This window comes from Thermobia domestica, chromosome 11, assembly GCF_964235325.1.
Source record: "Thermobia domestica chromosome 11, izTheDome1.hap1.1, whole genome shotgun sequence".
NCBI lineage: Eukaryota > Metazoa > Arthropoda > Insecta > Zygentoma > Lepismatidae > Thermobia > Thermobia domestica.
Genome location: NC_137464.1, coordinates 123,298,519 through 123,316,166, shown reverse-complemented (window position 1 = coordinate 123,316,166; position 17,648 = coordinate 123,298,519). Strand labels below are relative to the sequence as shown.

Genomic DNA, 17,648 nt, shown 5'->3' with positions numbered 1-17,648 from the left:
AACAAGGCTGCTACTTTGGGTGATAGTTCCCTTCATATGCCACAGTGAAGAAATGGGCAGTAGAATTTATTGGGGGGGGGGGGGGGGTAGGAACTTCCATTGAAGATGACACTCGATTAGGAAGGCCTATGGAAGCACTAACTCAGGAGTACATTGATAAAATGCACGAAATCTTCATGAATGATTGGCGAATGACCATCAGGCAGATTGGTGAGACAGTGGACTTATCTACTGCACGTGTTGATCAAATTATCATCCAGCATCTGGGAATGAGCTAGCTTTCCACGATATGGGTGCCAAAACTTTTGACACTTGATCAGAAGTTCACTAGACGCAACATTTCAAGGGATAATCTTCATTTCTTCCAAACAAATCCAGACGCTTTTCGCACTGGATTCGTAATAGTAGATAAGACCTGAGTCCATTATTACCAACTTGAATCCAAACGAAGTTTCAAGGATTGATGGATTATTTTCTAAAGGGGCGAATAGTGACTGAGGAGTACTATGCAGGTTTTCTACGATAGCTGTATGATAATATTCAGCAGAAACGTCATGAGAAACGGATAGCAGGTGTGCTTCTCCATCAAGACAGTACCCCTCGCCATAATTCAGTCATTGCAATGGGAGTAATTCACTATTGTGGATACGGTTTGGTCTCCCATCCACTTTGTGCGTTTGATTTGAAACTTTTGTCTTTCATCTCTTTCCAAAGCTCAAAAAGAAGTTCGAAGGTACTCATTTTGACACTGATGATGTCATGCATGCCGTAGATGAAATTTTACACGCCTTCGACTTTTCTTTTTTCTAGTGGCATTAACGCATTTGAACATCAATGGGCAAAATGTGCTCCATAAACTCTTTGCTCTCTGTTCATAGGTAGGCTTAGAACTTTTGTAATAACTCTCTATTTTTTTCACTATCACGTAAGTTCAAGTGGTATATAACGAATAAATATGTAAGATACTTACTATCTAATGGATTTACTAAACCACTTCCTTTCCAATCAAATTGGGCAGGTGGAATGTTTTCCTGAAATATACAAAAGTTGAAATTAACAATATAGTAATTCAAAATAAATCTTACTTGGTAAGAAGGAATCATTTTATTTAGATATTAATTTGATTCGAAAAAAATTAGAAGTCCATAAAATCAAACTACCACAAAAGTTTTATAAAATGCATATGATTCACTACGAATTTGTCCGAACAACCTTTTCTGCTTTTCTTTCTTTCTTTAATGGTTGAGGCTACATGAAAGGTGAACCTACAGTCAGAACGTGAGATTTAAAATATATGTAGACTTGAATCTGCGTCTTCCAAGTCGAAGGGATGAATATGAACCATTCAAGTTTAATTCAAGACAAAAGCATATCAATTCAGGTAAAGCATGATTAACATGTACAACGGTCATTTCAAAAGTTCTCGGAATGACATAGAAACACTGACTCTACCTCTTGAAAACTTTTATTCAATATAGTCTCCCTTGACTAGCACAATTGGTTTAATGAAGTTTTAAAGCTTTTATGCCACCGAAGAAAGGAAAATCTTTGAAGCCTATACATATTCCTCCACTGACCCTTTAAGCTATCCAAAAAAGAAGAAGAAGAAAAAGAAAGAAACCAATTCTTTTCCAGCTTCGGGAAGAGGTGGAAATTTGATGGAGGAAAATCTGATTAATAAGGTGAATGTGGCAACAAATCGTACACCAAATCACTGATTTTGTCCCTTGCAAGACATCTATACCGAAGCACCCATTGTAATGCGAGTTTCTTCTTACCCGGTCGTTTTTAGTAGGTTCAAGTTTGTAATCAGTAGTGATAGTTTTACTTAAGATTGTTAATGAAAAGAATACTTATACATACACACACACACACACATAATATTATATATATATATCTTACCTTCCTGAGAGACAAAGAATCAATCAGGAAGCTTTTGTTGCCTTAATTAGTGTTTCGTATCTGGGATGCTGCAATGTATATATGTTTCATAGGTAGTTATGAACAACGCATAGTCAGTTTTTTTTTTTTTTTTTCTTTTTCGTAAAACGGGGTAAATTGTTCTTCGAGATTTGCACTCTGGTTTGCGTTTGGTGAAGTATCAACAGTCCGGCTCCCAATTTGCATACAGTTTTTTCATGCACTATTTCGGTCAAAATGTGAAATAGTTGTTCACCTCAAACCCTAAAGTTTCTGCAATATCACTGATCTTCAAGAAGCGATCCTAGAATACCATATCATGCACCTTTTAATAATGTTCGGTGTAGTGACGGATTTTGGTCGTCTCCTTCGTCGGTCATCATCTATGCCTTCACGACAGGATTTCAGATGTTACCTGACAACAGTTTAAAATGGAAGAGATATGTCGCTCAGAATATTTTTCATATTTTGTATTTGTTGTCCTCAGACATTTCTTCAGCCTTTAATGGTCACTCGATGTTCAAAATTTATTTGATCATTCTTTTAAAACAAACCAATGCACTTCAATTTTGTTTAGCTGTTGTTTACTCATCCACAGAAATGTTGCTATCCGTGGGTCATTCCGAGAACTTTACGAATGGCCCTCCTATTAACATATAAAAATAAATGTATATTATATTCTTTCAGCTTACGATTAGTGCAGTCAAATTAACAAAAAGTAAGGAACAAATTAGTAACAAGCTGAAAATTGGTACAGATGTTGGGAATGATGTTCTAAACAACATACTAAAAGTCCCCTGAAATCCCAGGTGACCTTCTCCGCAATATTGGAAAATGGCCGCCGGAAGTGTCAAATAAACAATACCTAGATAAAAATAAAAATATCTTCGCTATGGTTGAACATAAAGAGATAAACTTAGGGTCGTTTTATAGAACATAGATAACACAACATTTTTAAAAGAGAAATAATTTTTCATAACACGCATACTTTTAGAAATATTTAGCTCTAAATTCTAAAATTCCGAAAACTACCGTCAAACTGATTTAAAATTTTATTAAACTTAGGATGTAATTGTTAACAAGTTAAAATTTGACATAGATGTTGATAAAGATTATTTAAATGACATACTAAAATCCCACAACTTCTTTGTTCGCCATATTGGAAAATGTACAAATGTCCCAAGTAATTGAAATATAATATTTTGTTAAGTGAAATACAAAATCTGGACCGGGCTAAATATTTTAGAAACTATAAATGCAGTTGATCCGAAGCCAATTGGAGTCAATGATGGTGCAAGGGGGGGAAACATTATGACGTGTTTAACCTTTTCAGGACGAACGGCTCAACCCTTCAATTCAAACTTCTCTAGCTCAGCTCCTAATTAACCTAGAGATATGATTTTGGTATGTATCTCTTCAGAAAGCATGGAACTTTCTAATCCTGTGTATTTCATTCATGTAATGGGTCCCTCCGTGAAGGGGGAGGGGGGCAAAGTTGGGTGTTTATAGTGTTCCCTCTCTCCCTTCAGAATTTGGGGGGAGGTACCCCCCCTGATGGAGCTACAAGGATAAAAACTGGCATCCATAGAAACAAATGAACATACTAACTAGCCATACCCAGTCCATGACTTTTGGGCTTGAGAGGGGTGAATAGGAGGGGTATCGAATTTACCCTTTTTCTTATTGTATATTTTCTTATAAAGACAAAAAAATATATTTCAAATTTGAGGAACTCTGGCAACATTGTTATTCATCGTACGCAAGAAAAAAAAAAATCTCACATTTACGACAGATATTTGGGACAATGATACACAAAAGTCAAACCCATCGGTTCAATACAAATGGAAAAAGAAATTCAGAACCCCACACCTACGTGACACATCCTGTATATTATTAAATTTCCACTGTAATGTACTCTAACGTTGACAGCCCTAGCGACATTCGTAATTATCACAGACACACAAACTATACCTCGTTGAAAACCTTATAGATTAGCCATTCCAACAATGTAACTTTTGTGTGTCTCGGGCCAAACCAGTAAAAGAAGAAGACAACGAAAGTCAAAATTTTGGGTGGAAAATCAAATTTTTCGAAATTTGTCGGACTATGGCAACTCTGTTATTTTTCGTACGCAAGGAAAAAAAATCTCACATTTAGGCCAGACATTGGGAACAACGATATAAAAAAATGAATGGTGTAAGTGCAATAGGAGTGAAGAAAAAAATTCGGAACCTCGAACATACGTGAATCATCCTGTATTTTTTTTCGATAGATTGTGGTATACGCTAATATCGGCAGGCTTGGCCACGCTCCTAATTGTCACAAGCATATCAGCTATACCTCGTTGGAAAGCTTATGGAACAAACATTCCAACAAGGTAACTTTTGTGTGTCTCGGGCCAAACCAGTAAAAGAAGAAGAAGACGAAAGTCAAAATTTGGGGGGGAAATTAAAATTTTTCGAAATTTGTCGGACTATGGCAACACTGTTATTTGTCGTACGCAAGGAAAATAATTCTCACATTTGCGCCAGACATTGGAAACAACGATGTAGAAAAATGAAGGGTTTAGGTGGAATAGGAGTGAAGAAAAAAATTCGGAACGCCGACCCTACGTGAATCATCCTGTATGTTTTCGAGAGATTGTGGTATAAGCTAACATTGGCAGACTTGGCCACGCTCCTAATTGTCAAAAACATATCAGCGATATCTCGTTGGAAAGCTTATAGAACAGACATTCCAACAAGATAACTTATTGAACAGACATACACACACACACAGAGAGACAGAGGGAGCGAAAGGAAAACAATTATCACCTCTGAACGCACCGTTCTATTTTTAGCCTGGTCAGAGTCAGCTGTAGCTATCAGTTGAATCTAAGGGTCGTAAATATGCATTTCTTTCAACTCCCTCCTTTGACAAGTTATTTAGTTTTAGAAAAAAATCTTCCTGACGAAGCAAAAGGAAAGAAAAGCAATGATCTTGCGACGAACAATATTAGGTGAACCAATGCGAGTTTATTCCCTGCCGTTAGTAAGAGTGCATTCCTACTGCACTTACACGGTTTATTTTTTGCACAATTGTTCACAATAACGGGAGTAAATGTGAGAATTATTTTTCTTGCATACGACAAACAACAGTGTTGCCATAGTAAGACATATTTCGAAAAACTTGATTTTTCACCCAAAATTTTCATTTTTGTCTTCTTTTTCCTTTACTAGTTTGGCCCGACAGACACGAAAGTTATCTTGTTGGAATGTTTGTTCCATAAGCTTTCCAACGAGGTACAGCTGATATGTTTGTGACAAATAGGAGCGTGGCCAAGCCTGCCGATATTAGCGTATACCACAATCTATCGAGAAAAAATATAGGATGATCCACGCAGATTCGGCGCTCCGAATTTTTTCCTCCATTTCTATTACACCTACACCATTCATTTTTTTATATCATTGTCCCCAATGTCTGGCGTAAATGTGAGATTTTTTTTTCTTGCGTACGAGAAATAACAGCGTTGCCATAGTACGACAAATTTTTTAAAAATGGATTTTCCAACCAAAATTTTGATTTTCGTCTTCTTCTTCTTTTACTAATTTAGCCCAAGAGACACGAAACTTGCCTTGTTGGAATGTGTGTGTTATACGGATTCCAACGAGGTATAGCTGGTATGTTTGTGACAATTAGGAGCGTGGCCAAGCCTGCCAATGTTAGCGTATACCACAATCTCTCGAACAAAATACAGGATGATTCACGTAGGTTCGGGGTTCCGAATTTTTTCCTCCATTCCTATTGTACCTAAGCCCTTCATTTTTTAATATCATTGTTCCCAATGTCTGGCGTAAATGTAGGAATTTTTTTCCTTGCGTACGACAGATACCAGTGTTGCCATAGTCGGACAAATTTGGAAAAAATAGATTTTTCGCAAAAATTTTGACTTTCGTCTTCTTCTTCTTTTACTAGTTTGGTCCGAGAGACACGAAAGTTACCCTGTTGAAATGGGTGTCTCATAAGGTTTTCAACGAGGTATAGATGATATGCTTGTGACAATTAGGGGCATCACCAGACTTGCCAATGTTAGCGTATACCACAATCTATCGAAAAAATACAGGATGATTCACGTAGGCTGGTGTTCAGAATTTTTCCCTCCATTCCTATTGAATCTAAACCCTTCATTTTTTGATATCATTGTTTCCAGTGTCTGGCGTAAATCTGAGATTTTTTTTGCTTGCGTACGGTATATATCAGCGTTGCCACAGTCTGACAAAATCTGAAGAATTATATTTTTGAAAAAAAAATGATTTTCGTCTTCTTCTTCTTTTACTAATTTGGTCCGAGAGACACGAAAGTTACTTTGCTGAAATGTCTGTTCTACAAGGTTTCCAACGAGGTATGGTTTGTTTATGTGTGACATTTAGGGGCGTCGCCAAGCCTGCCAACGTAAGGGTAGACGAAAATTTCTCGGGAAAATAGGAACAGGATGATTCACCTAGATTCTATCTTCCGATTTTTTTTTTACCTAGCTATTGTACCTTTGCCCTTCATTTTTTGGTATAATTATTATCAATGTCTGGCCTACAGGTCAGAATATTTTTTCTAGCGTACGACTAGAAACAGTGTTGCCAGACTCTCACAAATTTCGAAAAAAATATTTTTTCACTTTTTCTCTTTCTTTCTTTCTTCTTCTTCTTCTACGGGTTGGGTACGGTAGCCTCAAAGGTTATCTTACTAGAATCTCTGTTTCATAAGCTTTCCAACAAGGTATAATTCATACCCATGGAAGAATTAGGAGGGGTGCTAGGGCCGCCAAAGTAAAGGTCTACGATTTTCTTGAAATCCCTGCCCGTCCTGAAAAGGTTAAGGTTGTCCTCCGCCATCTTGGAATCAACTTATTTTAAATGGCAACATAGTCGTGTTACATATTAAACAACATCCTCGTTCAAAGAGAAACCTAATGGTAAGGTTATTTTTCCAAAACCTACAATTGTTTTGAAGTTGTGAATAGATTTAGGATATGTTATGTGAAATGCTGTGAAATGTGCTGTGCGAAGTTTCGAATTGAAGGATAAAGCAAAAAGAAGCTTTTTAACATCTCACATTACGTATTCTTTAATAACCAGAAAAAGAGAGAGCTAAGACACATGAGACAATTATAAGCACATGACATGTTCAGCATGCCCACCGTTCTGTTCTATGCACATCCTTAACCGTGTGACCCTGTGCTTAGCACTCTGCGAAGCATAGTTGTTGATATTTGTTCACAGACAGTAATAATTCTCCTTTTCACGTAGCCTATGTCAATAATTTTACACTGGTAGACAATAGCTTTAAAGTGTCCCCAAAGATAGAAATCCAACAGAGTTAGGTCGGGGACCTTGCTGACCACTCAACTGGTCCATGCCGACCTATCCAGCAACCGGGAAAATGTTCATTGAGCCATCGGTTTCATTACGACCATAATGCGGTGCTCCAGCTTGTTGCCAATATTGATGAAATCATCCTTCCTCTTCAAACAAAAGTGTTTTCAAGTATATCCCCATGTTGTGCAGCATCCAAGGTTCCATCAATGAAAATAGGTCCAATAGGTCCCATCAATGAAAACAGGTCCAGTAAGTTTTTCGCCCCATATTCTACACCACACCATTACCTTATCTGCACCTTGCATTTTTGAAGCATCTATCTAATTAAGATTTGTACTAGCTCTCTATCGAACATTTTGTTCAATACCGAGAAATCCCACGGTAAAGCTTTTTTTTATTTAAAAAAAATCTGCAACGGTTTCGAAGTTGTGAATGGATTTAGGCTAGAATATGTTATCATTTAGACTTAAATTTTGTTATGTGTGGAACATTGTATAGACGGGAACCGACTGACTTTATCTTTTTTTTCTTTCTTTCTTTCTTTCTTGTAGGTAGGACAGGATGCTAACTCGAGAGGAAAGAATCGAAGTCTTTCTTTTGGTTGGAGAACGCAGTTCAGCAATAACATCCGTCTTTAAAGAGCGACATCCTAATCGCGAGTCGGTGACAGACAGTGCTGTACGAAAACTAATCCGCAAATTCAGGGCAAAGGGAAATGTTGATGATTTACCTCGATCAGGACGACCACGAAATGCAATGATCCTGACACATCAGCAGCTGTGTTGGATGTATTGGTGAAAAGTCCTATGGAGAGTGTGCGACGTCTATCAAGTGAACATAATGTTAGTGTCAAAAGTGTTCAAAGAATGTTAAAAAGCAAAAAGTGGCACCATAAAAATTAAAGTTGAAACAAAAACGGCCAGAGGATAATTTAGATGGACCAATGGAGTTTTGTGAGTAGGCGTTGGCCCAGATAGCTCGTAACCGAGTGTTTCCTCATAACATTGTTTCTAGTGATGAGGCAAATTTCTATGTAACAGGTGAGATTAACAACCAAAATGTTCGGTACTGGGATAATACAAATCTTAATTGGATAAATGCATCAAAGATGCAACATACAGGTAAGGTAATGATGTGGTGTGGGATACGGGACGAAAACTTATTAGACCTGTTTTCACTGATGGGACCTTGGATGCTGCACAATATGGAGATATGCTTGAAAACACTGTTATGCCACTTTTGTTGGACGAGGAAGGGTGATTTCATCAATATTGGCAACAAGATGGAGCACCGCAGCATTATGATCTTAAATGTAATCGATGGTTCAATGAACACTTTGCCACTTATTGGGTACGTCGGCATGGACCAGTTGAGTGGCCAGCAAGGTCCCCCGATCTACCTCCGTTGGATTTCTATCTTTGGGGACACTTTAAAGCTATTGTCTACCAGTGTAAAATTATTGACATTGGCTAAATGAAAAGGAGAATTATTACTGTCTGTGAACAAATATCACCAACTATGCTTCGCAGAGTGCACAAGTACTGTCTCTCAAGGTTAAGTATATGCATAGAACAGAACGGTGGGCATGCTGAACATGTCATGTGATTGTAATTGTCTCGTGTGTGTTAGCTCTCTCTTTTCCTGGTTATTAAAGAATACGTAATGTGAGATGTTAAAAAGCTTGCTTTTTACTTTATCCTTCAATTCGAAACTTCGCACAGCACATTTCATAGCATTTCACATATAACATATCCTAAATCTATTCACAACTTCAAAACAATTGTAGGTTTTGGAAAAATAACCTTACCATTGGGTTTCTCTTTGAACGAGAATGTTGTTTAATATGTCACACGACCACGTTGCCATTTAAAATAACTTGATTCCAAGATGGCGGAGGACAACCTTAAACACGTCATAATGTTTCCCCCCCTTGCACCATCATTGACTCCAATTGGCTTCGGATCAACTGCATTTACAGTTTCTAAAATATTTAGCCCGGTCCAGATTTTGTATTTCACTTAACAAAATATTATATTTCAATTACTTCGAACATTTGTGCATTTTCCAATATGGCGAACAAAGAAGTTGTGGGATTTTAGTATGTCATTTAAATAATCTTTATCAACATCTATGTCAAATTTTAACTTGTTAATAATTACATCCTAAGTTCAATGAAATTTTAAATCAGTTTGACGGTAGTTTTCGGAATTTTAGAGTTTAGAGATAAATATTTCTAAAAGTTTGCGTTTTATGAAAAATTGTTTCTCTTTAAAAAAAATGTTGTGTTATCTATGTTCTATAAAACGACCCTAAGTTTATCTCTTTATGTTCAACCATAGCGAAGATATTTTTATTTTTATCTAGGTATTGTTCATTTGACACTTCCGGCGGCCATTTTCCAATATGGCGGTGAAGGTCACCTAGGATTTCAGGGGACTTTTATTATGTTGTTTAGAACATCATTCCCAACAGTTTCATTTCCTTTTTATCATCATCTAATAAATCTTCAGATACAATTACCGAAAACAGTGATGATAAACAAACGTGGAAAAACTTCCTTGTACATCAACATCATTAATGAAAGCAGACTGAAGTCGGGACTCTATTTTAATTGGGTAACAGCTTGTTTTGAAAAAGAAAGAACCATTAAAAAACCAATAAAATTCAATTTGTACAGAAATTAACAACTTAAAAACTTTATGAAATTCACAAGATGGATTTATTGATTATACATTCTTTATATTGATGTACAATATACATACATACATACATACATATACATGTCTTTTTTATTATTATTATTTGATCTCTAGCTTGATTAACTGTATAGAGGTTTGCGTTACAAGTAATTGCTAGATTTTACAGATGTTTACACATTTAGATCCTAGAATGGCAAGCATTCGTAAGTTTTACGAAGCGCGTTAAACTTTTGGCGGGTACTAATTAATTGTTGCGTTGGCAACTCTGACAGTCCGGCTATTCCTACCCCGTGCTGTCTCAAGGTCAGCGTGGTGGCGGCTTTCGCTAGAGTCCTTTCCAGTAGTGTTACTTTTTCTTAACTAACTTTTTTATTTTGTTTTGGTGGTTGTGTGGTGAAAACGTTTTAAATATCCCATATTTTTAGGCAGGACATGGCGTTAAGTTCATCTGAAATAGCCAAATTGTTAGACGATGAGTCTCCAATAACATCTAGTGATGAATCCGAGGAAAGTAGCAGTGATTTACATGATAACATTTTGACTTATTCTGGGTCAGATGATTATGAACCATCCTCAGATGAACTGATATCTGACGATGAGTTTGAAAACACTTGGCCAAAAACGAAAAAATGGGGGTGTTGATGCACTCGACCAGATGTGCAGCACAACATCATGTTCAAGAAAGACAAAGCGATGGCCGCTTTGTGTTCTTTGGCATGCTAAACATTGCTGGCATAAATTCTTGGGTAATTCGAAATGAGATTTTGAGAACAAAGAAGGAAAAACCAGTATTAAGAAAGAGATTTCTCCATGAGCTCTACACCCAGCTACTAACTCCCTGGCTGGAGTCGAGGCGGAACTTGCCAACAATCCAACGGTCCATTAGAACAATGATAACCAACGTTCTGCGCCTTCCAGAAGAGGTCCCTGCTATTTCCCGGCAAGAAAACAAAAAGACAATATGCAAGATTTGTCCTTATCAGAAAAAGACGCATGGCTCCAAACTATTGTGATGAATGCCGACAGCCGTTTTGCGCCGAGCATCGAGGTATGGTGTGTGTCGCATGCACGGAAGAAAGTTAAATTTCAAATGTAGACTTTGCGTACTCTGTTTCCAAGTTATATAACAAATTTATGTCTAAGACTTAGTATTATTACTCTACTTAGTAATTTTGAGCAAATTACGCATAATTTGTCAAGTTAAACATATATTTAGTTTATATATATATATTTTCATTTACATTTTTCTTTATCATTATGTAATACTTTTTTATATTGAAATATTTGTACAATATATTCTTTTACTTAGGTCATATAGCAACGGTATCTTATTGAGTACTAAATAAATTTTCAGAATATGTATAAAATATTTAGTTTTTTTTTCATAACCTTACCCAAATTTGACTTTATAATATAGTCGTAATATTTACTAATGCTTGCCAATAGTGCTTCTCTTAACATGCTTGCCATTCTAGGGTTAATGTAAACAGAACTTCCCTCTTCCCTCCTTATAGGTTTTCTAACAAGAATTGCCACACGCTGATTAGTAGTTAGATGCTCCTTCAGACAATCTTTAGTTTTTGATATTTCCAATTTTTCAGACATTAACGTGCTTAATGCACTTATACCTGCGTGTTTGACGGTACTATGTATTTGCACTCCCTACCTCTTTCAAATATTAGATGGCATTCAAATCTGAAATTTCGTGCCTCTAATACTACAAAACGTCTGATAATTAATGATACTTCTGATATATTATAATTAATAATAATTAATGATAGTGATAAGTGAGTAGTAATTGTTACGTTAATCCAGATTATTTCAAATAAGTTTTATGCATGAATTCCTATTGTCCGTAAGGAGCCAAAATGGCATTTACTGAAAATCTATTATTGATTATGTAAATGAAGAAGGTGATAAAAGACAGTGTATAAGGCTTAGATACATAAACATAGTATCACTGGAAAGAAAAACTCAAAGGTAGCTGGTAAACTGCAGTGTAGTGATACAATTTGCCGCTAGAGGCGATATACAGAAGATAGCCGCCAACAAAGAAAGAAGAGCGTTCTCTATTTTCACGTCAATCGGTCTTCTATTACTATGCAATGTAATTTCCGAAATTTGGTGAAGGTCTAACAAATAGGCATGCAATTCGTTACTAGTACTTTGATTTTAAGGACAGTACTTCTATCTGCCACAAAAGTCATTCGACTGTCCACCAGTAAGAACTGAAATAGTTGACAGTGTGATGCAACTTTCATACGAAGTCCTCAGTAATAAACTATGACATCCAATAAACAATTGGACATCCTGCGGCTGATTGTGTGAATAATTCTGCTCAAATGTTTGCAGTTTTATTTCTGCCACCTGCAATGTTGGTAGGCTCTGAAATCGGCGAAGTGAAACAACTTTCTTTCTGCACGACTATGTAAACTCTACTGGAAACAGAAGGTTTTACGAAATCACTGATGAATCTACCTTCCACACCATCTCATATAAGTGTAATAATTTCGTCCCTAAACTCCTCCTAGACCACTTCATGACTTAGCACATGACATGACCCTTGTATAGCTTACGTTTTCATCATGTAACTTTTGTTCAAATGCGTATCCTAAGGAGGGAGGAAGCAGTGAGTTCAAAATTTATGCGAAAAATTGAGCGTCTTCCGATTCTCTCAACTTCGAAAAGTGAAACATGGCACATCCATTCTTCATTTAAAATAAACGGACACGTGTCCCAGCGTTTTTAAACATTCCTGTTTTAAAGGGACAAAAATGTATATAAAATTGAATGAAACTTGTTTATCCGCGATCTTCTGGACTGCTGGGGGAGGAGGAGGAAAATGATGGCATCTTCTATGCATATAAAAATTAATTTAACGATGTTCGTACGCGTACTCCTCCCAGACTGGTGGACCAACTTTGACAATTTTTGGCATATGACTTGACCATAGCTTAACTTGGGTTGTTATCATGTTACTTTGATTAAAATGCACATTCTAAGGGAGAGGGGATCGGATGGTTAAACACTGATTCGAAAAATTGAGTATCTTACAATACCCTCAAATCAGAAGATGAATCTTGATACATAAATTCTTCATTTAAAATAAGATCCGTATCCTAGCGCTTTTTAAAATTCCCATTTTAAAGGGTAGCTATAAAATGAATACAACAATGTTTGTTCGCGATCTCCTAGGTGTGTTTATTTTGAAATATGAAAGTACCTAGGCATATTTTATATTTTCTAGCATATTTTCAGCAAGGTGGTGAAGGGTATGGCAGGTAAAAATATGTATGATGCTAACTCCTCTCTGATTTCTGCATCGATTATGATGATTTTTGGTACATGTATGGACCCTGGCCTAACTTAAGTCTTTCGTAGTAGGGGAATAGACCCACGAGTTGTTAAACAAGATAAAAGAGAATAAAGAAATAAATAAGAAGGTTCTTCCTTACATTTTCGGCAAGGGGACAAGAAGATGTGAGAGGATGACGTAAAAATAATCGAAACTGATCGATATTAGTGCTCAATCCAAGTTTTGAGGGTTCCTAAGATTATTAGTAACACACTCGACGTCGTGGAAATCCAATTCAGAATTCAATCCCATCTATATGGGCTCGAGTAGGAAGAGGGTGACATGCAAAAATAATAGGAAACGTTTGATATCAGTGTTCAAATCCCGTGCTAAGAAGGAGATTTCAGCTAGTTTATTATATAAACTGTGTATATTATATATTATATATATATTAGTAGTATATATTATATATTGAGCGTTGAGCGAAAAATGTTCGAAATAGAAGTTAATGTTTTGAAGGGACAAATTTATCTGTGATAAGTTAGCCCGCCCTGGGGTGAAACTTTTAAAACTTAAATGTAGACTCCTATGTTTCATTACAGATTCTGAATTTACGTGTAAAATTACGTAACAGTTATTCGAAACATTTTAAGATTTGTAATAAATAGCAAATAATCGCTGAAAATTAGTTTCACTAAGGTTTCTTCAATTGGGATTCGCCAAGTTTCATTCCAGAATAAATCTGCGATAAGCAAAATATTAAATCTTTCAATTTTTAGTCCCACGGTTATGCCGTGTTCAATAAAGGAGACAATGATGATGAGACTGAATGAAATGTTGGAATGAAGAAAGTGGGAGGAAACTGAAGAACCTAGAGAAAACTTACGCACAAGTGTTTGTCTACCACAAAGTCCATTTGGCGAGCTTTGGGATCGAACCAGAGACCCCAGACATCCAAGGTGAACATTCTACCGCTGAGCCGTTTTTCGACTCATAATAGGTGGCGTAGAAAATTTCTCTTCTTTCAGCATGAATTTCGTTAATTCAAATGTGGCTGTGCAATTAGGTGCAGCGTGTGGTGGTAAAGGAATTGGTTACTAAGCATTTTATCAGCTGTCTCTCTTCGTAGTCGTGAAACTATTCAAAAACAAAAAATGAACGCAGTTCACGACAAATGAAGCAACTCAACAAATGTAGTAAAAAAACATATAATTGCACGTGGTGACAGTAGTGCTCAAAATGTGAAATAAAACACACTTTATAAGCAACACAAAATAAACCAATGAAGCGACTTGTAAACAACTTCTTGAACAATTAGATTAATATTCTTCTCAATTATAGAAGTGAGTGTCAAATATAAAAACTAATGGATAGCCTGTACATTACGGTAGACGTGAACCCCGAAGATAAGTAGCTGACAAAATGCTTGGTAGCCAACTACGATTAACACCTCACGCTGCATCTAATTGCACTACTACATTTGAATTATCTGAATTCACGCCGAATGTAGGGCAATCTTCCACGTACCAATCACGAGTCGGGAAAACGTTTAAGACAAAAGATTAGTATTGTTAATCGCAATGTATTCTTGAATGAAACGTGCCGGCTCCACATTGAAGAAAGCTTACTAAAACAAGCTCTCCCTGATTATTTGCATCTATCACGAATCGAAAAAATGTTTTGAATAAAATTTATTTATTCTTACATCTAGAATCCGAAGCTGACATAAAAAACCTGAGGTCCCCATTTAAGTTTTCGAAGTACCCTTCTTGTCAGGGGGTAAGCTAATTTTATCACAGATAAATTTCTCTCTCCAAAATATTAACTTTTCATTTCGAATTCTTTTTTCGTTCTAGCTTATTTTCCAGATATTAATCTCAAGCGAAAAAACTCAACTTGTATACTGTATTTGTGAAAATTGCAACACTAAGAAAGACATGGGTGAGTGGAATGAAACACAAATTCGATACTTAACTATGACCATATTTCAGAACGGTACAACACCTTAAAAGCTCGATAAATCAGCCTAAGGTGAAGGATTTGCGTGTTGCAATCAGAACCCTCATATGATGTGACACCGAATCAATTAAGCACTAAATGTGTTCGCTTACTAAGCTGCGTGCATACAAGTCCACACATGACATCAAGTCTGTCTGCTGGAGAATCCTATCGACGAAGGTTCCGATCAACTATATTCCCAGATATTTGATTGGTGACATGTCAGCCGTCCATGGAGGCCAGAGAAGCAGCGATATCCGTTGTTCCTCGAAGGCTTGCATATCCCGGGACATATATTGGCTATCCAATTATCCTATCAAAATATAGTGTCCGAAATCGTCTGAAGTAAAGGCATAACCTTGGCCTCTAGAACTTCCCTGATGTAGTGATCACTGACAAAGAGGCCCCATTGCCTGCCTGTGGTCCCGCCCTTATTACGGAAGTAGTCTATGTGAGGTAGACAACACTTCCTTGCCAAGACACCTTACTTTTCAATAAAGTAAGATGAGCGTACAGGAAGATCATCTTGCCCTACCGGAAGAGCAGAGATTGTTTAATCTCCCAAATGGGAATTAGTACATAATTACTAGGTCCGGTTATTGCACATGGTACCTCTGCACGTAAATTTTTAACGTAACTTAGGTAGTCAGGCCTGAGATCCAAGCCCCTCTGGAATTCCAAGGGTATCCCACAAATGAATTGTTCTCTGCCAGGTTCTGGTCATACCTTGAGATTTAGGTGCTTTGTAATATTTCGGCACCAAAAGGAGAAGTGAGACTCTACTGACGCTCCGAAGCCGATATTCGAGATGCTGGTAGATCCTACTCGATATGGGAATTTCCTCCACCAGGAGGTTTAAATGAGAGATAGATTTAAGGCTATCACACAACGGAAGTATCCATTACTCTACTTATGATACGGGTGTTAGTCACTACCCTAGAAATGGTGGGAGACTCTTGAGCAATGATATGGCCTCAAGGTGAGCCGATACCACCAGTAAGACTGGAATGTTTCATCTATGTATTAGGCGTATTCTGATTATCCACATATCAGTGAGACTGGAGTGCTTTCTTCATGTATTAGGTATATTCTGATTATCCATTCTATCTAGACTCTACTCATAGTATTGAGTTTTCACGTGATAAACTCAAGAGCATGTTAATGGTGAATTTCTCGATGGATGGTGGTGAGTTACAAGATATGATACACATTGTAGTACAACGGCTTGCCATCGTCTCAATTACCTCAACTGTCACTGACAAGGTTGTTCTCAAAGCGTAGCTGCCGAGACTACGTGTTGTATTCAATGGCGTCCTCACATCATCACATTAGCCGATATGATGCTCAATAATACATGCTGGCAGACTGCCCATACCACAAAAGCTCATGCGGTCCTCAGTTTAAGAAAAGCTGAAGCGGGCCTGTTAGAAAATACAACCTTCTACCACTCAGTACACCTGACACGGTTTACCCGCTGTGTCTGAGGCGATTGTGTCTTTCTCGGTCAATCGAAGTTAACACAAAGCATGCGTGCCGCCTGTTCTCATTCTTTTACATATAGTTCTCTTTATATTGCTTATAAATTTTATTATAAATTCATGTACAAATCACTGCAAATTCCTTAACTTTCTTACTTGAATAATGAACTTCCTATATTCAAATTAGCACTATACATGTTTCTTCTATCAGGTCTCTATCAACTTTAAAACATATTTTATTGTTTCTTGATACAAAGAGTTTATTTTAAAAAAGTCAAAATCGAATATTTAAGAAAGTTACTGCAGAGCATACATTTTTTTAAAACCTGGGAAGAAGGGGTCACTCTAGCTTTTTCTATTGATTTTAAATCCAACTAGAGGGAATGATTACGAAGCCTCAAAAAGTATACAGTATATTCCATTTTTCTTTTCTTTTTTCTTTTTTTTCTTTAACGAAAGATGTCTTGGACATATTTTTTAACCTGAGGAGGGCTAGAGATAATGTGAAATCTAAGCCAAGCCACTTTATGGAGGACGAAATTCATCGCTCATTCTTGACTGATTTCAATCCCAAGCACAGAGGATTACAGAAAAGAGTTAAGAAAATATCCATAATATTGCATCAAAACCGAATTAGTTTTATATAAATTAAAAAGAAAGAGAAGGAGGATAATAATTCTACTTTCTTCTTTACTGATTTCAGTTTCATGCAGAATGAAGGACTGAAGCCTTAAAGAAAATGTAGTACGGACTACACTAAAATCGAACAGTTGTAACGGAAATTATCGCGGGGCACAGATTTTCAAATGGGGTAGGGAGTCAATCTATACCACGCACGGGGGCGGAATTCACTGCTCATTCTTCACTGGTTTTAATGCCAAGTACTAGGGATTACGGAAAAGAGTCA

At 36.8% G+C, this 17,648-nt stretch overlaps 1 protein-coding gene across 1 annotated transcript in view; it reads right to left on the bottom strand.

The window, feature by feature from the left end:
* Positions 1-17,648, bottom strand: part of Afti (aftiphilin) — a 114,415-nt gene that overhangs the window by 13,588 nt on the left and 83,179 nt on the right. Inside the window, exon 6 of the mRNA XM_081731094.1 lies at positions 971-1,031. Coding sequence (XP_081587220.1) covers positions 971-1,031 — 61 coding nt within the window. The remainder of the gene's footprint in view (positions 1-970; positions 1,032-17,648) is intronic.